This window comes from Amblyraja radiata, chromosome 5 (genome assembly GCF_010909765.2).
Source record: "Amblyraja radiata isolate CabotCenter1 chromosome 5, sAmbRad1.1.pri, whole genome shotgun sequence".
Classification (NCBI taxonomy): domain Eukaryota; kingdom Metazoa; phylum Chordata; class Chondrichthyes; order Rajiformes; family Rajidae; genus Amblyraja; species Amblyraja radiata.
In genome coordinates this window covers 109,518,789-109,543,931 of record NC_045960.1, presented here as the reverse complement: position 1 = coordinate 109,543,931, position 25,143 = coordinate 109,518,789, and the positions used below count along the sequence as shown (strand labels likewise).

Here is a 25,143-nt window from a genome sequence, read left to right as displayed (position 1 = left end):
TTGGTTTCCTCCCACACTCCAGAGACGAACAGATTTGTAGGTTAATTGGCTTGGTAAATGTAAAAATTGTCCAGTATAAATCGTCCAGTGCTGAATGAAGCTCTATTTAGAGCTTTTCAGCATACTACATCCAGATCTAGATCCAGAATCCGGATCCAGATACCGCTGCACCATCGTGCCACCCTTGTGGGCTGAAGGGCCTGTTTTCTGTGCTATAATGTTCTTTGTATAACATACAAGAGGATAGGACGGGCACAGTGTTGGTGCTGAACATCAAATGGTTGCAGATGCTAGAAATCTGAAATAAAAACAGAAGATGCTGGGAATACTCAGCTGGTCGAGCAGCGTCCAGGGAGACAGAGGACCTTGGCAGCTGATCATGTCCTGTGACGCATGGGCGGATACGTCATTGCCGCCAGCCCCGCCCACGTCGGCGGGGAACGAGCGCGCAGGCGCAGTGAGGGTCCGTGGTGGAGCGGGAAGCGCGCAGGCGCAGTGAGTGTCGGTGGTGGAGCGGGCAGCGCGCAGGCGCAGTGAGGGTCCGTGGTGGAGCGGGCAGCGCGCAGGCACAGTGAGTGTCGGTGGTGGAGTGGGAAGCGCGCAGGCGCAGTGTTACTCCGTGGTGGAGTGGGCAGCGCGCATGCGCAGTGAGTGTCCGTGGTGGAGTGGGCAGCGCGCAGGCGCAGTGAGTGTCCGTGGTGGAGTGGGCAGCGCGCAGGCGCAGTGAGTGTCCGTGACTGTGCCGGTGCGCGCAGGCGCGGTGGGTCCGTGTCGGAGCCGGAGCAATGGTGGGCGTCGTGTTGTGGAGCGGCCTCTGCTTGGCCTTGCTCCTCCGGGCAGCCCTGGGCGACCACAACTCATCCGAGTACAGCCATGGTGCCGCCGCCTCGGTGGTGGTGAGGAGCTGGGAGCCGGCTCGGTGGGGCGGCGAGGACGGGCCCATCAGCCCGGGGCTGAGGGAAGTGCGGAGCGCAGCGGCCGCTAGCGCCAGCGGGGAGGTGTCCGACAGCGCCGCCGCCGGCTGGATGAGCGGGGTGGCCGGCGACTGGGAGGTGTCCGACAGCGCCGCCGCCGGCTGGATGAGCGGCAGCTTGGAGGTGCTGCAGGAGCAGGCGGTGAGCCAGATATGCCGGCAGTTGCTCATCCACTTCGGGGACGCCTCGTCCGCCGTGGTCCGCTGCGCCGTGAATAACGCCCGGCCGGTGCGGATCTGCGAGAGGTGCAGCTCGCACTTCCATCACTTCTGGGATGCCTTCGCCAACCTCTCAGTACGTATAAAGGGGCAGAGCTGTAGCACTCGTTATCACCTTCCCCACAGCCAACAATGGACCGTTGTGAGCTCCATCTGTCCTTCATAGAAACATAGGTGCAGGAGTAGGCCATTCGGCCCTTCGGAAGATAGACACAAAAAGATGCACAGAACCTCTTGCTCAGAATAGGGGAATCAAGGACCAAAGGACTTAGGTTCAAGGTGACGGGAAAAGATTTCAGAGGAATCTGAGGGGTATCTTCACACAAAGGGTGGTGGGTTCATGGAACAAACTGCCAGCAGAGGTAGTTGAGGCAGGGACTATCCCAACATTTAAGAGTTTGTACGTTCTCCCTGTGATCGTGTGAGTTTTCTCCAGGTGCTCCGGTTTCCTCCCACACTCGAAAGACGTGCAGGTTTGCAGGTTAATTGGCTTCAATATATTTTCCCTTGTAAATTGTTGCTTGTGTGTAGGATAGTGCCAGTGTTCGCTGGTCGGTGTGGTCCCGATGGGCTGAAGGGCCTGTTTCTATGTTGTATCTCTAAAGCCAAAATTGAATTGGACAGACAATAGGCTGAAACGCAGGAGGCATAGAATAAAGATGCATGTTAGTAGATACAATCTGTGAATACCCGCAAGGATTTGTTCTAGCTATAACAATTTACAATTTTAATAATGATTTATGAAGGCAAAATACTGTATTGGAGATCAGACATAAACATTTCCCGATCAAGATGGCGCCCAAGCCTGGCGCCACTCTGCATGCTGGTCCCATAAGCGTATCTGCAATCACTCATTACATTCGCTCCACTCTTTTAAACTTCTACTCATAAGTTCATAAGTTACAGGAGCAGAATTTGGCCACTCGGCCGATAATAATAATAATAACATAACTGCAACGAGATTTGGTATGCAGCTTCCATCCGATGTCATAACTTAAATAACTAATAACATTTAGATTTAGATACCCCGAGAACATGGTTGTAAAAAGAACATTAAAACAGTAAAATAATCAAAACAGTTCAAACAGACTAAAGTGCAGATGTGTCTGTGCGACGTGACCATCTGAGGGAGACAGTTCATGGGGGTGGGGGGCACTCAGCAAGGCCGGTTCAGCCGCTATAGCTCTGGGAATGAAGCTGTTCCTGAATCTGGAGGTGCAGGCGTAGAAGGCCTTGTAACGTCTGCCGGTGGGAAGTAGTTCGAACAGTCCATTACAAGGGTGTGAGGAGTCTTTATGGATGCTGACGGCCTTCCTGAGGCACCGTGTGGTAAATGCCCTCCAAGGCTGGTAGCGGAGGCTGATCAAGTCTACTCCACCATTCAATCATGGCTGATCTGTCTTTCCCTCTCAACCCCATTCTCCCCTTAACCCCTGACATCCTTAAAACCCTGTCCCATGGTACGAGTTCATTCCAAGAGCTCTCCCGAGTTTCCCCTGATTCAAACTCTTGACACTTTTGAAAAATATAAAAGTGGATAAGTCTCCAGGTCCTGACAGGATATTCCACATTAAGGGAAGTTAGTGTAGAAATAGCAGGGGCTATGACAGAAATATTTCAATTGTCGTTAGAAACGGGAATAGTGCCGGAGGATTGGCGTACTGCGCATGTTGTTCCATTGTTTAAAAAGGGTTCTAAGAGTAAACCTAGCAATATTAGACCTGTTAGTTTGACGTCAGTGGTGGGCAAATTAATGGAAAGGATACTTAGAGATAATATATATAAGCATCTGGATAAACAGGGTCTGATTAGGGACAGTCAACATGGATTTGTGCCTGGAAGGTCATGTTTGACTAATCTTCTTGAATTTTTTGAAGCGGTTACTCGGGAAATTGATGAGGGTAAAGCAGTGGATGTTGTCTATATGGACTTCACTAAGGCCTTTGACAAGGTTCCTCATGGAAGGTTGGTTAAGAAGGTTCAATTGTTGGGTATTAATGGTGGAGTAGCAAGGTGGATTCAACAGTGGCTGAATGGGAGATGCCAGAGAGTAATGGTGGATGGTTGTTTGTCAGGTTGGAGGCCAGTGACGAGTGGGGTGCCACAGGGATCTGTGTTGGGTCCACTGTTGTTTGTCATGTACATCAATGATCTGGTGTGGTAAATTGGATTAGTAAGTATGCAGATGATACTAAGATAGGTGGTGTGGATAATGAAGTAGATTTTCAAAGTCTACAGAGAGATTTAGGCCATTTGGAAGAGTGGGCTGAAAGATGGCAGATGGAGTTTAATGCTGATAAGTGTGAGGTGCTACATCTTGGCAGGACAAATCAAAATAGGACGTACATGGAGATCAGTAGTGGTAGTGAATTGAGGAATGCAGTTGAACAGAGGGATCTAGGAATATGTGCACAGTTCCCTGAAGGTGGAATCTCATGTAGATAGGGTGGTAAAGAAAGCTTTTGGTGTGCTGGCCTTTATAAATCAGAGCATTGAGTATAGAAGTTGGGATGTAATGTTAAAATTGTACAAGGCATTGGTGAGGCCAATTCTGGAGTATGGTGTACAATTTTGGTCGCCTAATTATAGGAAGGATGTCAACAAAATAGAGAGAGTACAGTGGAGATTTACTAGAATGTTGCCTGGGTTTCAGCAACTAAGTTACAGAGAAAGGTTGAACAAGTTAGGTATTTATTCTTTGGAGCGCAGAAGGTTAAGGGGAGACTTGATAAAGGTCTTTAAAATGATGAGAGGGATAGACAGAGTTGACATGGATAAGCTTTTCCCATTGAGAGTAGGGAAGATTCAAACAAGAGGACATGACTTGAGAATTAAGGGACAGAAGTTTAGGGGTAACATGAGGGGGAACTTCTTTACTCATAGTGGTGGCTGTGTGGAATGAGCTCCCAGTGGAAGTGGTGGAGGCAGGTTCGATTTTATCATTTAAAAATTAATTGGATAGGTATATGGACGGGAAAGGAATGGAGGGTTATGGTCTGAGTGCAGGTAGATAGGACTAGGGGAGAATAAGTGTTCGGCACGGACTAGAAGGGCCGAGTTGGCCTGTTTCCGTGCTGTAATTGTTATATGGTTATATATATCAACTCGGAGATTTAGCGTAATGGCCACTCGTCGGTACTCGGGGCTCTCGTGGACATTTTTCAACATGTTGAAAAATCTTCATGAGTCTTTCCGTGCTTACCTGCCATTAGTGAGTCTTCCCGAGTACCTGCTGTTAGCGTTACGAGCCGCTAAGAGATGTCCCCGAGCTCCGACGTACCCGCTACGTTCATTCTTCGTGCTTACCACGAGTTTGATTTTTTTTTAAACTCGGGAGAGCTCTTGGAATGAACTCGTACCGTGGGACAGGGCTTTTACGAATCAAGAATCTATCAATCTTCACCTTTAAAATATCCATTGACATGCCCTCCACAGCCTTCTGTGGCAATGAATTCCACAGATTCACCACCATCTGACTAAGGAAATTCCTCCTCATCTCCTTTCTAAAATTACATCCTTTTATTCTGAGGCTATGCCCCTTTGTCCTAGACTCTCCCACTAGTGGAAACATCCTCTCCACATCCACTCTATCCAGGCCTTTCATTTTTCTAATAAGATTCAATGAGGTCCCCCCTCATCTTAAACTCCAGCGAGTACAGGCCCAGTGCTGTCAAACACTCATCATATGTTAACCCAATCATTCCTGGAATCATTCTCGTAATCCTCCTCTGGACCCTCCAACGCCAACACATCCTTCCTCAGATATGGGGCCCAAACTGCTCACAATACTCCAAATGCGAAACTCTCAATCTTATGGGGGTGTCCCACAGTACGAGCTAATTCAATCTGAGCAGTGCCTCGCGAAGTATATGCTAGTTCCAACAGCAGCATTTCTTACTTTAACTGTGCTCTTCTTAATCTCCTCTACGCTGTGGATGGCTCAATTGTAATCATAGCAACATAGAAAATAGGTGCAGGAGTAGGCCATTCGGCCCTTCGAGCCTGCACCGCCATTCAATATGATCATGGCTGATCATCCAACTCAGTATCCTGTACCTGCCTTCTATCCATACCCCCTGATCCCTTTAGCCCAAAGGCCACATCTAACTCCTTCTTAAATATAGCCAATGAACTGGCCTCAACTACCTTCTGTGGCAGAGAATTCCAGAGATTCACCACTCACTATGTGAAAAAATAAAAATTCTCATCTCGGTCCTAAAAGATTTCCCCCTTATCCTTAAACTGTGACCCCTTGTTCTGGACTTCCCCAACATCGGGAACAATCTTCCTGCATCTAGCCTGTCCAACCCCTTAAGAATTTTGTAAGTTTCTATAAGATCCCCCCTCAATCTTCTAAATTCTAGCGTGTACAAGCCGAGTCTATCCAGTCTTTGTTCATATGAAAGTCCTGACATCCCAGGAATCAGTCTGGTGATTTTCTCTGTACTCCCTCTATGACAAGAATGTCTTTCCTCAGATTAGGAGACCAAAACTGTATGCAATACTCCAGGTGTGGTCTCACCAAGACCCTGTACAACTGCAGTAGAACCTCCCTGCTCCTATACTCAAATCATTTTGCTATGAATCGCTTTCTTCACTGCCTGCTGCACCTGCATGCCTACTTTCAATGACTGGTGTACCATGACACCCAGGTCTCGTTCTTGGTTTCTTGGTCCTCCAAAATATTCAAAATGGAATTTAAACTGGAGGTGGTGAAGGGAGGGCTTAAGCCAGAAAGGGTTATTGGGAAGAAAGAGCTACTTTAAATTTAGTTGCATCTGGTTGGGTAACTATAGTTGGGTGGAGATTATTCCATGCTTTAATTGTGCGGGGGAAGAACGAATTGCTGTACACATCTGTCTTTGTAGCTGGGATCACAAATTGGATCGAATGCCCTCGTCTGCTCCTAATTGGTTTGGGTTTGGTGTAGGTCTTGTAATCTATGTCGAGCTGACCATTTAACATTTTGTAAAAACAGGTCAAACGGTGAGCTTCACGTCTGTCTTGGAGAGGGTTCCACCCCGACCAGTCAATTCAGAAGTTTGGTGACACTCGCTTCTCTCTCATAGGTGTTAGTAACAAATCGAGCTGCCTGTCTTTGGACACGTTCGATGGAAGAAATGTATTTATTTGTGTATGGGTCCCATGCTGCAACTGCGTAGTCCAAATGAGGTCTAACGAGGGTGAAGTATAGCTTCTCCTTGACAGAAGTTGAACAATGATGAAAGTTGCGCCTCAGAAAGTTTAGGACACCTGTTGCTTTCACCGTTGCATGATGAGTCTGACCATTCCAACGCAGATCATTCTGCAATTTGATGCCAAGATACTTGGTTTGTTTGGATTCTTCAAGGGTGGCACCAAGTATATTGTAAGATGTTTCGCCTGGATTCCTCTTTCTGGTGACACGCATAGTTGCATCTCCCCTTTTCCTAATCGGCCACCATTTAGATAATAGTCTATTTTCCTGTTTTTGCCACCAAAGTGGATAACCTCACATTTATCCACATTATACTGCATCTTATCAAAGTGAATTGGTTCTAGTTTCAATGAAAGGTCACAACCTGAAGCGTTGATAAGGCTACATTTGGAGAACTCTAGAAACAAGGAACTGCAGAAGCTGGTTTACACAAACTGACACTCCTGGAGTAACTCACCGTGTCTGGTGCTGTAAGGCAGTAACTCTACCACAGCTCTTGTTACAGAATCAAGGCAGTCCCATTTCCCTTTTTTATTTGCCTCTGCAGTTCATTTCTGAACGTTCTGTTTGACTTTGTTTTCACCACACTCTTGGAGTTTTAGATTTTACCCCACTTTCTGTAAAATATAAAATGTTTATGTTTTAAACTTTTTCTTTATCTTTAGTCTGTCACTTTGAATCTTAAGGGCCTGTCCCACTGTACAAGCTAATTCAAGAGTTCTCCCGAGTTTCCCCTGATTGGAACTCGGAGATTTACGGTAATAGCCGCTCGTCGGTACTCGGGGCTCTCGTGGACATTTTTCAACATGTTGAAAAATCGTCACGAATCTTCCCGAGCTTACCTCGTTTCCCGAGTACCTGCTGTTAGCGTTACGAGCCGCTAAGAGATGTCCCGAGCTCCGATGTACCCGCAACGTACATTCTACGTGCTTACCACGAGTTTGATTTTGTTTAAACTCGGGAGAGCTCTTGAATTAGCTCGTACTGTGGGACACCCCCATAAGATTGATAGTATCCATTTACACAGTGATAACATAGAATCATAATCATACAGTGTGGAAACAGGCCTTTCGGCCCAACTGGCCCACACTGACCAACATGTCCCATCTGCACTAGTACCACCTGTTTGCATTTAGCCTGTATCCCTCTAAACCTGTCCTATCCATGCACCTTCTCCGGCAGCTTGTTCCATACACCCACCACCCACATGAAAGGACATATTCGAGTACAGTCTGAGTTCGTAAGCCCAATTAATGCACAATAATTTTCTAATAGTGTGGAAGTACAGACATGGTCAGAATTTCCTAGTCGTGCATGTCCTGGGCAGATTCGACCCTGACTATGGGTGCTGTCTGTACGGAGTTTATAAGTTCTTCCCGTAACCTGTGTGGGTTATCCCTGTGAGCTCCGGTTTCCTCCCACATTCCAAAGACGTGCGGGTCCGTAGGCTAATTGGCTTGGTAAAATTGTAAATTGTCCCTAGTGAGTGTCGGATAGTGTTAATGTGCGGGGATCGCTGGTCGGCACGGACTCTGTGGACCGAAGAGACCTGTTTCCAGGCTGGGTCTCTAAACTAAAACTAAAACTAAATTTAAACAGGAAAAGAGTTGAGACTACAAAATACTCGGAAATATGTTTTATTTCTCCATTTAATGAAAATTGAGCAATAAGGGAAACCATGTGCTTTCCTGAAAGTTCAGAAGTAATATGCAGCTACAGCCAGAAACCTGCTTGTGAAGCTGACCGGCCATTCCTGGCAATATGTATTTGTAGTAGCTGCAGCAAGTTAATGATCAGAGGCAAAGATGGTGTAGACAACTTTTTTTCCCAGTTTGGAAATGTCAAAAGTCTAGTGGGCAAAGCTTTGTGGTGAGGGGAAAAGATTAAAGGAGATAATAGACAATAGATGCAGGAGTAGGCCATTTGGCCCTTCGATCCAGCACCGCCATTCAATGTGATCATGGCTGATCATCCTCATTCAGTACCCCGTTCCTGCCTTCTCCCCAAATCCCCTTGCTCCGCTATCTATCTGTCAGAGCCCTATCTAGATCTCTCTTGAAAGTATCCAGAGCACCGGCCTCCACATCCCTCTGAGGCAGAGAATTCCACAGAATTCATAACTCTCTGTGTGAAGAAGTGTTTCCTCGTCTCCGTTCTACATGGCTTACTCCTTATTCTCAAACTGTGGCCCCTGGTTCCGGACTCCCCCAACATTTGGAACATGTTTCCTGGCTCTAGCGTGTCCAAACCTTATATAATCTTATGTGTTTCAATAAGATCTCCTCTCATCCTTCTAAACTCCAGAGTATACAAGCCCAGCCACTCCATTCTCTCAGCATATGACAGTCCTGCCATCCTGGGAATTAACCTTGTAAACCTACGCTGCACTCCCTCAATAGCAAGATGTGCGGGCAAGGTTATAATGAGAGTAGTGGCTGCCTGGAGCATGCTGCCAGGTGTGGTGGTGGAGGCAGATACTATAGTGGCGTTTAAGAGGCTTTTGGATAGGCATAAAAATGTAGATACAAGAAACTGCAGATGCTGGCTCACAAAAAAAGATACAGTGCTGGAGTAACTCAGCAGGTCAGGCAACATCTCTGGAGAACATGGATAGGTGACGTTTTGGGTCAGGACCCTTCTTCGGACCCGACCGTAAACGTCACTTATCCATGTTCTCCAGAGATGCTGCCTGACCTGCTGAGTTACTCCAGCAATTTGTGTCCTTTTTAGATAGGCACATAGATATGGAGGGATATGGATCATGTGCAGGCAGAGGAGATTAGTTTAACCTGACATCGTGTTTGGCACAAAGTTTGTGGGATGAAGGGGCCTGTTCCTATGCTGTACTGTTCTATGTTCATAAGTGATAGGATCAGATTTATATAATTCGGCCCATCAAGTCTACTCTGCCATTCAATCATGGCGGATCTATCTCTCCCTCCTAACCCCAATCTCCTGCCTTTTCCCCATAACCCCTGACACCTGAACTAATCAAGAATCTATCTTTGCCTTCAAAATATCCATTGACTTGGCCTCGACAACCTTCTGTAGCAGTGTATTCCACAGATTCATCACCCTCTGACAAAATAAATTCCTCCTCGTATCCTTCCCACAGGAACGTCCTTTAATTCTGAGTTTATGACCTCCGGTCCTTGACTCTCCCACTAGTGGAAACATCCTCTCTACATGCACTCTGTCCAGGGCTTTTACTATTTGGTAAGTTTCATTGAGGTACCCCTTCATCCTTCTGATCTCCAGCTAGTACAGTCCCAGTGCCATCAAACGTTCATCATATGTTAACCCATTCATTCGAGTGTACTTGCATTTTCTGTAGAAGACTCTCGTTCTCTGTTAGCGGCTCTGGAGCTGTGATTTTGATTGATGCACTGCCACTTCTAATTCCATACAGCGCCTGTACTTCCAAAAGTTTTAACTGACAATGCAATACGATAGAACTTTATTTATCCCAGGAGGGAAATTGATCTGCCAACATTCATAAAAAATACATGAAACATGATATTAATGTGACGAGTGGAAAGGCTTAGGGGAAGGGATGAGGGGACTTGTTAAGTTGGTATTTCTTAAACATATACTGAAGGGAAGAAGGCAGGGGAATGGGGCTGAGAGAGAAAGATAAATCAGCCATGATTAAATAGCAGAGTAGACTTGATGGGTGTATGACCTAATTCTGCTCCTATCACTTATGGACTTTTTTTAATTTAATTTTTTATTTTATGTTTATTAGAAGCAATTGTACAGAGTTAAAACATTCGGCATCTAAAATTATACAATTATTGTACAGCTTCATTTTTAACCTTATTACCTAAATTATGAAAATGATAAAAGAAAAGAAAGAGAAAACAAGAAGTTGAAAGTGAAAAGGTAGATTGAAGAAGAACAAAAGAAAATCCCCTAAACCACCAAAACAGTGTAGTAGAAAGATATAGAAATTAAAAAAAAACAGAAAAAGAAGAGTGGAGATATACCTTGCCCCTCGTCCCTCCCACCCGCCTTACCCAACCCAGCATCGGATTTAAATTTGTGTTTCACCATACTATTGTTGTAAGAATTCGGTGAAGGGTGTCCATGACTTAAGAATTGATCTGGTTTTTCCGCCACGACAAGCCTAATGTTTTCCAAATTTAGTGTCTCGGACATGTCTGTGATCCACATCTTCACTGAAGGGACGGTTGTCTGTTTCCAAAATTTGAGTATTAATTTTTTTGTCGTTATTAGGCCATAGTTAAGGAAACGTCTTTGAAATATCGTTAGCCCCTTATGGACTTATGAATGGAAATTAATACTTAGGCTGTTGAAGCAATTTTGTGCTGCTCCATTAATCAAATTCTATCTGTGAATTTATGTAATTGACCAACTTTTGGCTTTTTCAGAAAGATGCGGGGAATGAGAGTTGTTCAAGACAACTTTTGAGATCGGATCGTTTGCAGATAGTGCTGAAGACACGTAACTTTCTGCAACAAATGTGGACTGATTCCCAGTGTGATGGTATGCTTGCTTTCTTTCAACATTGTTGGGTTCCTTTTAACATGAGCTGTGCTGATTCAGCCATTTTCTATTCATGCCCAACATTTTTGTTTTAGTTCAGCGTGGAAACGGGCCTTTCCGCCCACTGTGTCCACGCCGACCATTGATCACCGGTTCCCACTAGTTCTATCCCATATCTCTGACACTGTGAGGCATCCGCTCTACCAACTGGGCGGCCAGGGGTCGCAGCGGCAGAGATATTGCCTTACGGTGCCAAAGACCCGGGAAGATGAGAGCTTGAAAGGATCCGGAAAAGATTTACGAGGATGTTGCCAGGACTAGAGGGTGTGAGCTATAAGGAGAGGTTGAGTAGGCTGGGTCTCTATTCCATAGAGCGTAGGAGGATGAGGGGAGATCTTATAGAGGTATAGAAAATCCTGAGAGGAATAGATCGGGTAGATGCACAGAGTCTTTTACCCAGAGTAGGGGAATCGAGGACCAGAGATCATGGGTTCAAGGTGAAGGGGAAAAGACTTAATAAGAATCCGAGGGGTAACTTTTTCACACAGAGGGTGATGGGTGTATGGAACAAGCTGCCAGAAGATGTAGATGAGGCTGGGACTATCCCATCATTTAAGAGACAGTTGGACAGGTAGAGGGTTATGGATCAAGCGTAGGCAAATGGGACTAGGGTAGATGGGACATTGTTGGCCGGTGTGGGCGAGTTGGACCGAAGTGTCTGTTTCCACACTGTATTACTCTATGACATGGTATCAAAGTGCAGATACTAGCATGGATAGCAGGTTGGCTGGATAGAAGAAGACAAAGAGTGGCAATAAAGGGGGGGGGGGGGAGGGGGGGACAAGTCAAGTTTATTTGTCACATACACATACAAAATGTGCAGTGAAATGAAAGTGGCAATGCCTGCAGATTGTGCAAAAACTAGAACAGAATAGAACAGAATCAGTATTTACATGTTAGAAAAAAAACAACAATTTTAAAAAGACACAACACAACAGTAAATTAGTACAGTAAATTAGTCCCTGGTGAGATAAGAGTTTACAGTCCTGACAGCCTGTGGGAAGAAACTCCGTCTCATCATCTCTGTTTTCACAGCATGACAGCAGAGGCGTTTGCCTGACCGTAGCAGTTGGAACAGTCCATTGCTGGGGTGGTGGGTCCACCATAATGTTGCTGCCTCTGGATCTGCACCTCCTGGTGTATAGGTCCTGCAGGGGGGGCGAGTAGTCCCCATAGTGCGTTCGGCCGAACACACTACTCTCTGCAGAGCCTTTTTGTCCTGGGCAGAGCAGTTCCCAAACCAGATTGTGATGTTGCCGGACAAGATGCTTTCTACAGACCCAGAGTAGAAGCAATGAAGGATCCTCAGAGAGACTCTGAATTTCCTCAGCTGCCTGATGTGGTAAAGGCGCTGCCTTGCCTTACTCACCAGTGTGTGTCGTCCATGTCAGATCCTCTGTGATGTGGACTCCCAGGTATTTAAAGCAGCTCACCCTATCCACAGTGGCCCCATTTATCTCCAGTGGCATGTATGTCCTCGGTTGTTGTGCACTTCTGAAGTCCACAATCAACTCCTTAGTTTTTATGACATTCAAGAGGGGGGTTCTGGTTGGCTGCCAGTGGCTAGCAGAGTTCGCAAGAGCCTATGTTGGGGCCGCTACTCTTCACGTTGGTATATTAATGATTTGGAAACAGGATTGAAGGCTTTGTGGCAAGGTTTGCGGATGATACAAATATAGGTGGAGGGACAGTTAGTGTGGAGAAAGCAGGGACTCTGCAGAAGGACTTGGACAGGTTGGGAGAGTGGGCAGAAAAGTCGCAGATGGAATATAGTGTAGCAAAGTGTGGAGTCATGCATTTTGGTAGCAGAAATAAAGGCGTAGACTATTTTCTAAATGAGGAGAGAATTCAGAAATCAGAGGTGCAAAGTGACTTGGGAGTGCTGGTGCAGGATTCCCAAAAAGTTAATCTGCAAGTCGACTCGAAAAAGAATGCAAACTCAATGCTAGCATATATTTCAAGAGGGCTCGTGTACAAAAACAGGGATGTTATGTTGAGGCTCTATAGGGTGTTGGTAGGGCTGCATTTGGAATATTGTGAGCAATTTCGGGCACCATATCTGAGGAAGGATGTGCTGGCACTGGAGGTGGTCCAGAGGAGGTTCACAAGAACGATCCCAGGCTGACATATGGTGAGCATTTGACGGCACTGGGCCTGTACTTGCTGGAGTTTAGAACAATGAGGGAGGACCTCGTTGAAACGTACCAAATAGTGAAAGGCTTGGATAGAGTGGATGTGGAGAGGATGCTGCCGCTAGTGGTCGAGTCTTGCACTATAGGTCACAGCCTCAGAATGAAAGGATGTTCCTTTAGGAAGGATATTTCCTTAGTTAGAGGGTGGTGAAAGAGAAGCCTATGGAAGCCGTCAGTGGCTATTGTTAAGGCAGAGATAGATAGATGTTCAAGAAGGAACTGCAGATGCTGGAAAATCGAAAGGAGACAAAAGTGCTGGAGAAACTCAGCGGGTGCAGCAGCATCTATGGAGCGAAGGAAATGGGCAACGTTTCGGGCCGAAACCCTTCTTCAGAGATAGATAGATTCTTGATTACTACATGTGTCAGTGGTTATGGCGAGAAGGCAGGAGAATGGGGTTAGGAGGAAGTGATAGATCAGCCATGATTGAATGGTGGAGTAGACGATGGGCCCAATGGCCTAATTCTCCTCCTATTAATTCTGACCTTATGGGGATAAGGCAGGAGAATGGGGTTGAGAGGGAAAGATGAGCCATGATTGAATGGCAGAAGAGACTTGATGGCCTAATTCTGCTCCTGATACTTATAACAACCAATTACCCAAGTCCATGAAAAGAGGTTATGGTGGCACAGTGACACAGCGCCAGAGACCCAGGTTCAATCCTGTCCACGGGTGCTGCCTGGATGGAGTTTGTACGTTCTCCCCTGTGACTACATAGGTTTTTTTTTTAAATCTGTAAACAAAAATAACTATATAGTGCAGAAATACAAAACAATCCCAAAGCCCTTACTGCAACCAAGGCAGTGAATTAATAAGATTTGTTTTTTTGGCACAAGGCGTTTAGTCAGATTGACAATAATTCAAGATTAGGTAGCGTTTGATTTCAGGTTACTTATTTGTTAACCTTAGTTTAAATTTATAAATGTTTCTGTTGCAATCTTGGTTTAAAATGTTTTCTGTGATTTTTTTATTTAAAGAAATTGCTAGATATAACTCCACTAAACTATTAATTTTCATTTGCTAATCTGATATCCTTTTTCTCCCCCTTGAACAGCTTGCTTAAATGAAAACAAAACAGCGCCATCCATTGATACCATCATCTTTAACAAGATGCTGAATGAATCTCTGAATTGTTTTGAATTTTATTCTTCGGTAACTTGCTTACAAAAAAAAACATTTGTTCTGCTTTTATCTATGAGATTTTCGGTTTAGGTTTGGGTTTATTATTGTCAGTGTACCGAGATTTAGTTTGAGAGTCATAGAGTAATACAGTGTGGAAACAGGCCCTTCGACCCAACTCGCCCACTCCAGCCAACAATGTCCCAGCTACTCTAGTCCCACTTGCTTTGCACTGGGTCCATAACCCTCTACCTGTCCAACTGTTTCTTAAACGATGGGATAGTCCCAGCCTCAACTACCTCTTCTGGCAGCTTGTTCCACACACCCACTACCCTCTGTGTGAAAATGTTACCCCTCGTATTCTTATTAAATCTTTTCCCCTTCACCTTGAACCCATGTCATCTGGTCCTCGATTCCGCTACTTTGGGTAAACGACTCTACCCGATCTATTCCTCTCGTGATTTAGTTTAGAGATACAGCGCGGAAACAGGCCCTTCAGCCCACCGAGTCCGCACCGACCAGTGATCCCCGCGCTTAGTGTGGGGGACATGAAAAATACTGTCCCACGCACACTAAGGTCAATTAACGCCAAGCCAATTAACCTACAAACCTTTCCGTCTTTGGTGTGTGGGAGGAAACCAAAGATCTCGGAGAAAACCCACACAGGTCACGAGGAGAACGTGCAAACTCCGTACAGACCGCACCCGTAGTCAGGATGGAACCTGGGTCCCAAATCCACCGTGGCACCACCGAGATAAAATGTGAAAAGGTTTTGTTTGCATTCTATTCAATCAAATCAAATAGTATGATTCATGAATCAAGCCAAACACAAGTACAATAGCTGGATCAAAGGGAAAGCTGTACAACTGTCATCGAAAATCTATTTTATTCAACAGAGGTGATACTGAAATATTCATTCGCTTATTACGATGTATTTGAGGGTGGAGAGATTGTGCAGAGTGCATGATATCCAGGACAGGATACTCTCCAATTGAAATCAAAATAAAAAAGAAGGGGCTATGATTTTTAAGGTTCAGACATGATCGTAACTTCGTGCCATTACATACTAATTTTGAGACTTCATGATGTGAATTATGCTGCTTTTTTTTTTAGAGATACAGTACAGAAACAGGCCCTTCGGCCCACCGAGTCCGCACTGACCAGCGATCCCCGCACATTGACACTATCCAACACACACTAGGGCCAATTTTACATTTATACTAAGCCGATTAACCTACAAACCTGTACATATTTGTAGTGTGGGGGGAAACCGAAGATTTTGGAGAAAACCCACGAAGATAGCGGGGAGAACGCACAATATCCATAAAGACAAGCACCCATTGTCGGAATCAAGCCTGGGTTCCTGTCACTGTAGGGAAGTAACTCTATCGCTGTACCACTGTACCACCCTTATGGGTGTTGCATCTGTGGAATTCATTGCCACAGGCACCTGAGGAGGCCGACAATGGATATCTTTACGGTGGAGAGTGGCAGATTATTGATTAGTACTGGCGTCAGGGGTTATGGGGAGAAGTCAGGAGAATGGGGTTGAGAGGGAAAGATAGATCAGCCATAGTGGACTAGACATGATGGGCCGAATGGCCTAATTCTTCTCCTATAACTTGTGAAGCTTTGGTGCTTTATGCATAAACATTTTGGTCATCCTATTTCCTATCATCTGCCCATTTTTGGCCTTGTGTTCATGTGAACTCACGCAAGCATGTTGATGGTCTTCAGGCCAATAATCTGCTTGTCTGAACTGTTGTCCTGCTGAACTAATATATTTGTTTTTTTATATGTAGAAACACGCAGTCCCCAGCAACTATTCGGATCTTTGCATTAAATGTAAAGGTTCTTACATCAATTTGACGGAATGCTACATTAGATTGGAAAAGGAGAACAGACTGTGCATAGACATCATTGATGCAGTAAGTACAGTGAAACCACTAGTGTCCTTTGTTCTGCTGCTAAAGCCCTTTAGAACAACCTCAAGTAGAAAGTGTGAGGGAAGGAACTGCAGTTGCTGGTTTACACCAAAGATAGACACAAAATACTGAACTAGCTCAGGCAGCATCCCTGGAGAAAAGATTGTTAAGGGCTTGGACACGCTAGAGGCAGGAAACATGTTCCCGATGTTGGGGGAGTCCAGCACCAGTTTAAGAATAAGGAGTAAGCCATTTAGAACGGAGACGAGGAAACACTTTTTCTCACAGAGAGTGGTGAGTCTGTGGAATTCTCTGCCTCAGAGGGCGGTGGAGGCCGGTTCTCTGGATGCTTTCAAGAGAGAGACAATCAACAAATCAGAGAATACTATACATAAGTACAATCAAGCCAATCGCAAGTGCAATAGGTGCAAGATACAGAGTGCAGAACCTTGTAGTGCATCAGTTCCAGAGACAAAGTCCAATGTCCGCAATGGGGTAGAAGTGACAGTATCTTCGCTTATGGAAGAACCGTTCAGAAGCCTGATAACAGAGGATGGTAGAGGCAGGAAACATGTTTCCGATGTTGGGGGAGTCCAGAACCAGGGGCCACAGTTTTAAGAATAAGGGGTAGACCATTTAGAACGGAGATGAGGAAAAACGTTTTCACGCGGAGAGTTGTGAATTTGTGGAATTCTCTGCCTCAGAGGGTGGTGGAGGCCGGTTCTCTGGATGCTTTCAAGAGAGAGCTAGATAGGGCTCTTAAAGATAGCGGAGTCAGGGGATATGGGGAGAAGGCCGGAACGGGGTACTGATTGGGGATGATCAGCCATGATCACATTGAATGGCAGTGCTGGCTCGAAGGGCCAATTGGCTTACTCCTGCACCTATTGTCTATTGTCTATAAAAGGGATAGGTGACGTTTCGGGTTGAGACTCTTCTTCAGACCCCAGCTTGACCAGCTGTGTCACTCCAGCGTTTTGCGTCTATCTTCAAGTAGAAAATGCTGGCAGTACTTTAGACTTTAGAGATACTGCGCGGAAACGGGCCCTTTGGCCCACTGAGTCCACGCCGACCAGCGACCACCCCGTACACTAGCACTATCCTACACTAGGGCCAATTTAAAATTTCATCCAAGCCGATTAACCTACAAACCTGCACGTCCTCGGATTGTGGGAGGAAACCGGAGCGCCCGGAGAAAACCCACAGGGAGTACGTACAAACTCCACAAGGACTGCACCCGTAGTCGGGATCGAACCCGAGTTTCTGGCGCTGTGAGGCAGCCACTTTACCCCGGCGCCACCGTGCTGCATTCTCCAGAGATGCTGCCTGAGCCGCTGAGTTTCTCCAGCACTTTGTTATTCGACACGAGATTCCAGCATCTGCACTCCCTTGCATCTTCTGTACTGAGCTACGTCCTAAATGCCTTTGCAAAGTACTTGAATAAGTACCAAGCAAAGTACTTTAAGAATAAGGAGTAAGCCATTTAGAACGGAGACGAGGAAACACTTTTTCTCACAGAGAGTTATGAGTGGAATTCTCTGCCTCAGAGGAGGCCGGTTCTCTGGATACTTTCAGGAGAGAGCAAGATAGGACTCTTAAAGATAGCGGAGTCAGGGGATAAGGGAAGAAGGCAGGAACGGGGTACTGATTGGGGATGATCAGCCATGATCACATTGAATGGCGGTGCTCCTGCACCTATTGTCTATTGTCTAAAGGCTACTCATGTTATCGCATTTATTTTATCATTCTTTGTAAATATAATTTTCCTGTGTTTGCTGCTTTCAGATGAACCTGACCCGACAGCTGTGGAGCATAACCTACAACTGCACGGTCCGCTGTAGCGACATGATCCCAGTCATCGCCGTGTCAACATTCCTGCTTTTCCTACCGGTTATCTTCTATCTCAGCAGCTTCCTTCACTCTGAGCAGAAGAAATTGAAACTTATAGAGCGTGAGTACAAGCCACTCTCCGAGCATCCGTTTTCGACTGAGGCCAAACAGTAGCAAGCTTTTATTGATCTCTTATTTATGTGTCAATAGTAAGGAGCTAAATTAGCCCATTCGGCCCATCAAGTCTTCTCCGCCATTCAATCATGGCTAATCTATCTCACCCTCCTAACCCCGTTCCCCTGCCTTCTCCCCATAACCCCTGACACCCGTACAAATCAAGAATCAATCTATCCTTGCCGTAAAAATATTCAATCTTGGCCTCCACGGCCTTCTGTGCAATGATTTCCACAGATTCACCACCCTGTGACGAAATAAATTCCTCCTCATCTCCTTCCTAAAAGAATTTCCTTTAATTCTAACTACTACATGTGTAAGAAAGACCTGCAGGTGCTGGTTTACACCAAAGATAGACACAAAAAAGCTGGAGTTACTCATTCGCAGCATACTCAGGCAGCATCCCTCGAGGAAGGGAATAGATATCGGATCAAGGTACTTCAAGAGATCGTTCATGGTCTGAGGAAGGGTCTCGCCCAGAAACGTCACTATTCCTTTTCTCCAGAGATGCTGCCTGACCCACTGAGTTACTCACACACATATATACAATACAATACAAATACAATACAATATTTATTACATGTCATTTGAACCTCAGTGAGGCTCAAACGAAACTCTGTTTCCACAGCCATACAAACAAAGACAATTTCCTACAGACATACACACAATTCAATTTACAGAAACATCCATCACAGTGAACCCACTGTGATGGAAGGCAACGTCTTTTCTCTCCCCTGTTCTCCATTTCTCTCCCGATGTCCAAGCCCCAGGCGGGCGACGATAAGTCCCACGGCCATTTTAGGCCGCGCCGGGCGATGTACGGCCCCGCTCCCGGTCTAAATGTCACAAAGTTGGAGCCCCCGGCGGGCGTTCGAATGTCCCACGGCCATTAAGCCGCGCGGGGTGATGTACGGCCCCGCTCCGGGTCGTTCCAACCCCGCGACACGGGCTGGAGAAGTTGCGTTGCGGGAGCTCCGGAAAGCGGTTACTCTCCCGGACCCGCGAGCTCCCGATGTCCCGACAGTCCACCGGACCTGCGGCTGTAGCTGGAGCCTCCGAGCTATGTGGTCGGGCCGCAGCAGCGAGTCACCACCGTTCCCCACGCTCCGATGCCGGCCATCCCCACGATGGTAAGTCCGCAGCTCCGCAGGCTCCGTGACTGGAGCCCCCAGGTCGTTCCAGCTGGAGGCCGCTCCACGATGCTAGGCCCCAACGACAACGGAGACCCGACAGGAAAAAGGTCGGGTCTCCCGTACAGGGAAGAGATTTTAAAAAAGTTTCCCCCTTCCCCCCCCCGCCCCCCACATAAACACAGTTAAAAACACTATTAAAAAACACAAACAACTACATTTAACTAGACAAAAAATAAAAAAAAGACAGACAGGCTGTAGGGGCCGCTGCAACAGTGAGTCACGCCGCCACTATGTGTGCGTATATATATTATATATGTATGTAAGTGTGTGTGTGTGTCCCTTGATTCCGCGAGCCCTTAGAGCTCTATCTAACTCTCTTCTGAAAGCATCCAGTCAATCAGCCTCCACTGCCTGCGGCAGAGAATTCCACAAATTCACAACTCTCTGTGTGAAAAAGTGTTTCCTCATCTCAGTTCTAAATGGCCTTCACTTTATTCTTAAACAGTGGCCCCTGGTTCTGGACTTCCCCACCATCGGGAACATGTTTCCTGCACCTAGCGTGTCCAATCCCTTAATGATCTTATATGTTTCTATAAGATTCCTCTCTCATCCTTCTAAATTCCAGTGAATACATCTATATATATATATATATATATATATCTATATATATATATATATAATGTCTGTCTGTCTGCCTGCCTGTGTGTGTATACATATATATATAATATATATGTGTGTGTGTATATATATATGTGTATATATATATATATATATATATATACACACACATATACGCGTGCGCGCGCACACTCACATATACGCGTGTGTGTGTGTGTGTGAAGTAACTAGAGAGATTAACCTGTGTTGTTTATTTGCAGCCAAACGCCTGAAACATTGCAACAGTAGCAGCAGCAGCTTCACACATTGAAAAAAGACTTCCCCAAAAGTTGGCTGAAATGTCAACATTGCCCAGCAATCTGGTTGTGCACAGAACGACGGCTGAGGATTTGTAACAGCTGTAAGAATTTGCACCTTTACACCCTCGTTTTAATTATTTTATAAGTATTTAAGAAATAATATCTACTGGAAATTTGCACTTTGGAAGTGTTCAGATTACTCTTTGTGCTTCTACTTGTCGCTGTTTCACCAAATAAGCTGTTACTGGTGGAAACAAGGTACTGGAGATGCAACATAAAGCGCCGGAAGAACTCAACAGGCCAGGCAACATCTGGGGAGGGAATGCGTAAAAAGGAACTGCAGATGCTGGTTTATACCGAAGACAAACACAAAGTGCTGGAGTCTTCTTGCGTAAGGCGTGCACAGCCTAAAGTTGTAGGACAACTTGTTCTATTTGATCTTATTTGATTGTGCACGCCAGGTTCATTGCATACATTGAAACAGGGCGGACCACGTGAAGGTTGCAATCTCCCACCCCAGAGCTGGAGTAACTCAGTGGGTCAGGCAGCATCTCTAGAGAAAATGGATGGATGACGTTTTGGGTCTGAAGAAGGGTTCTGAGCCATAACATCATCCATCCATTTTCTCCTGAGATGCTGCCTGACCCACTGAGCTACTCCAGCACTTTGTGACAGGTGATGTTTCGGGTCTGAAGAAGGATTGTGATCCAAAACGTTGCCTGTCCATTCCCTCCACAGATGCTGCCTTGCTGGGTTCCTCCAGCACTCTGTGTTTTGCTCAAGAATCCAGTGTCTGCAGTTCCTCGTAACTCCAAGATGACTTTAACCATGCACTTCCCAGACTCAGTGAAATTTTTTTTTTGTTTCTTCAATCATTTTTGTTCTGTTACAGTTGAATGAAAACCAAAGTGTGGTAGCTTGCTTCTAATTTAACGCTAATTTAACGCTATTTATATTGTAAAATAAATGTTATTTTACAATATATTTCTTCATTTGATGCTGCCTTTTATTTATCAATGTTTAAATGATGCACTAACTATGCAAGAAGTCAGGCACTGTAGTTATCACTGTGAAGCGTTATTTTAAAATCCAGCATCCAGATTGCTGAATCTTGTATTATTTTCTTCTGTTGATTAACTTAAAGATCAAGTAGTGACGATGAGATCATTATGGTAAAGATAGATTCTTTAAAAAAATTATACAAAGCCAAGAAATGGGATTAAAGTTCAAACAGGTGAACAACAAATTTAGAATTGCTGATGCAATGTCCATCACAGGGACCTGAAACTTTTTTTTTGTGAAAGGGTGGCACATTTTACACAACCGGTCGAGCTGCTGTCTCAGAGCGCCAGAGACCCGGGTTCAATCCTGACCTCGGGTACCGAGTGTGGAGTTTGCACGTTCTCCCTGCGACCACGTGGGTTACCTCCAGGTGCTCCGGTTTCCTCCCACATCCCAAAGACGTGCGGGCTTGTAGGAAAATCCGCCTCTGTAAATTGTCCCCTGTGAATGGATGAGAAAGTGGAATAACCTGGATGGGTGGTTGGCGAACACTCATCGGGCTGAAGTTCACGTGTTCTCGGAGCAGAATTAGGCCATTCGGCCCATCAAGCCCATTCAATCATGGCTGATCTATCTTTCCTTCTCAACCCCGTTCTCCTGCCCATCCGTGACACCTTTACTAATCAAGAACCTGTCCGTCTTTGCCTTAAAATATCCATTGACTTGCCAATTTTACTGGCAACTGTGGCAAGGGCCTGTTTCCATGTTGTATCTTTTGATCAATAAATTGAATTGTGTGGAGGAGGAGACTGGAAGAACCGAATAGATGTAAAGTGTGGATGCAGCAAAGAGCTTATATGCTTTTAATCTTTATGCAATCAGGTCTTTTTCTAAAATTCTAACATTTTGTCGAAAAAATGATGAGATTGGAGTTTTGCTTCTGTTCACTGAATTAGTGGTTTTCGGATCATTTTTGATATGTGTGAGCCATTCCAGTGACTTTTCTGAACAATGTGGTTTGTGTGTGTTTTTCTTTTTTATTATTTAAATACTCTTCAACGCATGAAGTTTGTTCTATTGTTTAATATTGATGTATTGGAGCAGGTCAGTTCGGTATATTTTCAATTAAAATGTTTGGAAAAAGATCATCGAGGTGTGGCTTTTTTTGTTGCAACTTGTATTCTCTCCCTGTGACTGCATTATCATTAGCATAAAAACAAAGCTTGCAGCATGAAGGCAATTCAGCCTTCGCTTGCCATTGCCTCTATTATTCGTCAACTATGTTTAGTTTTAGCTTAGTTTAGTTTAGAAACACAGTGTGGAAACAGGCCCTTCGGCCCACCGAGTCCGGACCGACCAGCGATCCCCACACATTACCACTATCCTACACACTCTAGGGACAATGTATACTCATATCAGGTCCGTCTTTGTTCTCAACAGCGCAGACTCAGAAGGGTCCCGACCCGAAACGTCGCCTATCCGTGTTCTCCAAAGACTGCTACTGACCCTTTGGCTTACTCCAGCATTTTGTGTTCTACGCAAGCTTCGACCATCTACAGTTCCTTGTGTCTCCATTCTACTGTTGGTCACTGGTCTGTAACCACTACACAGAGCAGAACTGCAGAGTTTTGTTCCAAAATATTGATAGTTTGATATTGGTAACTAATGAATAAATGTATAACTACTTACTTTATAAACTAATCCTGCAGTTATTTATAGACTTCATGCTTGGGTTAATAGGGATTTTCTTTGTGCTCTAAGAAATTATGGTTAGTCCTTTTTGCTTGTGTTTCTGTGTTGAAGTTTATTATTGTCACATGTACTGGAGTGTTGTGAAAAGCTTGCTATCCAAATAGATCAGATAATACAATACAATATTTATTCATTGTCATTTGAACCTCAATGAGGCTCAAACGAAACTCTGTTTCTACAGCCATACAAAAAGAAACAATTTCTACAAGACACACAAACAATTCAATTCACACAAACATCCATCACAGTGAATCTCCTCCTCACTGTGATGGAAGGCAAAGTCTTTTCTCTCCCCTGTGTTCCATTTTTCTCCCGATGTTAATTAACTTACCCAGGCGGGCGATGGTAATGCCATACATAGATGCAATCAGTTCAAACTCAAGTACAACTGATAGAGCTAAGAGGAAGATACAGAGTGCTGAATATAGTTCTCAGCATTGTAGCGCATCAGTTCCATAGACAAAGTCCAATGTCCGCAATGGGGTAGAGGTGAATCGGACAGTACCCTAGCTTATGGAAGGACCGTTCAGAAGCCTGATAGCAGAGAGGAGGAAGCTGTTCCTGAGTCTGGTGGTATGTGCTTTATAGCTTCTGCATGAATAACAAGCAGCCTGTTGGATGGTTCTGCGTAGCCCACCTTAATCCACACGCACTGGCATACGACCCACTCTCACGTGAAGCAGTAACGTATTCCCTGACAGCAGCAAGAAAAATATCCTGCCAAAATATGCCCCTGAAAATGCTTTGATATCCAACCAAGCATACCACTATCATAGAAAGGTTTGTGTTTAGTTTAGAGATACAGCACGGAAACAGGCCCTTTGGCCCACCGAGTCGACTTCGACCAGCGATCCCCGCACATTAGTAAGTAAAGTAATTTTTATTTATATAGCACTTTTAAATCAAATCACGTTGAAGCCAAAGTGCTTTACAGAGAAAAAAAAATAGATTACCATACATCCATATAAAATAAAAAAGAAGAATAAAAAGGATTCAACATGAACGTCCCCCCAACAGCAGAATCAACACTTTCCACTGTGAGGGACAGGACCAAAAAGTCTAGTCCTCCTCCTCCTAGTCCACCTGAGGTCGGGGCCTATTTGAGGCCTCCGCAGCCAGTCACCACAAAGGCAGCCCGATGTTAACACTATCCTACACACACACACTAGGAACGGGGTGGTAGATTGCAACCTTCACGTGGTCCGCCCTGTTTCGACTAATGCAATCAACTCGACGTGCACAAACGGAAGATCAAATAGAACAAGTTGTCCTACAACTTTAGGCTGTGCACGCCACACGAAAGAAGAAGAAGACACTAGGAACAGTTTATAATGTTACCAAGCCGATTAAACCTACAATCCTGTATGGTTTGGAGTGTGGGAGGAAACCGGAGCACCTGGAGAAAACCCACGCAGGTCACGGGGAGAACATACAAACTCCGAACATACAGACAGCACCCGTAGTCAGGATCAAACCTGAATCTCTGGCGCTGTAAGGCAGCAACTCTACCGCTGCGCCACCATGCCACCCCAAGGTTTGTAGGATATTTAGCTTCTATAAAAATTGTGTAGGCGGATCGCTGGTCGACTCGGACTCGGTGGGCCGAAGGGCCTGTATGTCTAAAGTAAAAGTCTAAATTGGTATGTGCTGCACCATGTCTAATAGCATTGTACAGTGTGTGTATATATATATATATATCCTGCATCATATGATCTCCGGCTACTGAAAGCCATCATTCATTGCCTCCAGTAAGCCACTTACCATGTGCTGGGCTTCAAGAATGACAGCTTTGATTCTGTAAGCAGTGGCTTTTTGAACACATTCGTGCTGAGTAGGTCTGAAAGTCATTACATTTATAAGCGGTGAGCAAAGCAGCTTTTCTTGTCTTTGTGCCTGTTAAGACTTGAAGAACGTATTCATGTGACTCGAAGTAAAGTCCAAGTGATGAAACAATTCCAGAGAAAACTGTTAAACACTCTTTGTAATTCTGCACTGATGTTCTGTTCCTGTTTTCATCGTACCCTGAAGTTAATTTCCATACTTTTTACATGAAACGAGGTCATTCAGCCCAACTGGTCAATGCCTGCTCACAGAGCAATCCAACACCACCTATATATATTATTAGACCAAGTCGGACCAGTTGG

The 25,143-nt window shown here is 45.1% G+C and overlaps 1 protein-coding gene across 1 annotated transcript; it reads left to right on the top strand.

Annotated features, from left to right (window-relative positions):
* The first annotated feature begins 726 nt into the window (after positions 1-726).
* On the top strand, positions 727-20,649 carry ostm1 (osteoclastogenesis associated transmembrane protein 1). Its single transcript, XM_033021963.1, has 6 exons — positions 727-1,268; positions 10,781-10,895; positions 14,202-14,299; positions 16,069-16,194; positions 17,977-18,142; positions 20,207-20,649. Exons 1-6 carry the CDS (start codon positions 786-788, stop codon positions 20,254-20,256), a joined length of 1,038 nt encoding a protein of 345 aa, XP_032877854.1. The 5' UTR covers positions 727-785; the 3' UTR covers positions 20,257-20,649.
* Positions 20,650-25,143: the final 4,494 nt, after the last annotated feature.

Excerpts from the sequence above, each read along its gene's own strand:
- ostm1 (XM_033021963.1), top strand. The coding sequence starts at position 786 with ATGGTGGGCGTCGTGTTGTGGAGCGGCCTCTGCTTGGCCTTGCTCCTC. Across the intron at positions 16,195-17,976 it reads GCATAGACATCATTGATGCA|ATGAACCTGACCCGACAGCT; the intron begins GTAAGTACAGTG and ends TGCTGCTTTCAG. Across the intron at positions 18,143-20,206 it reads GAAATTGAAACTTATAGAGC|CCAAACGCCTGAAACATTGC; the intron begins GTGAGTACAAGC and ends GTTTATTTGCAG.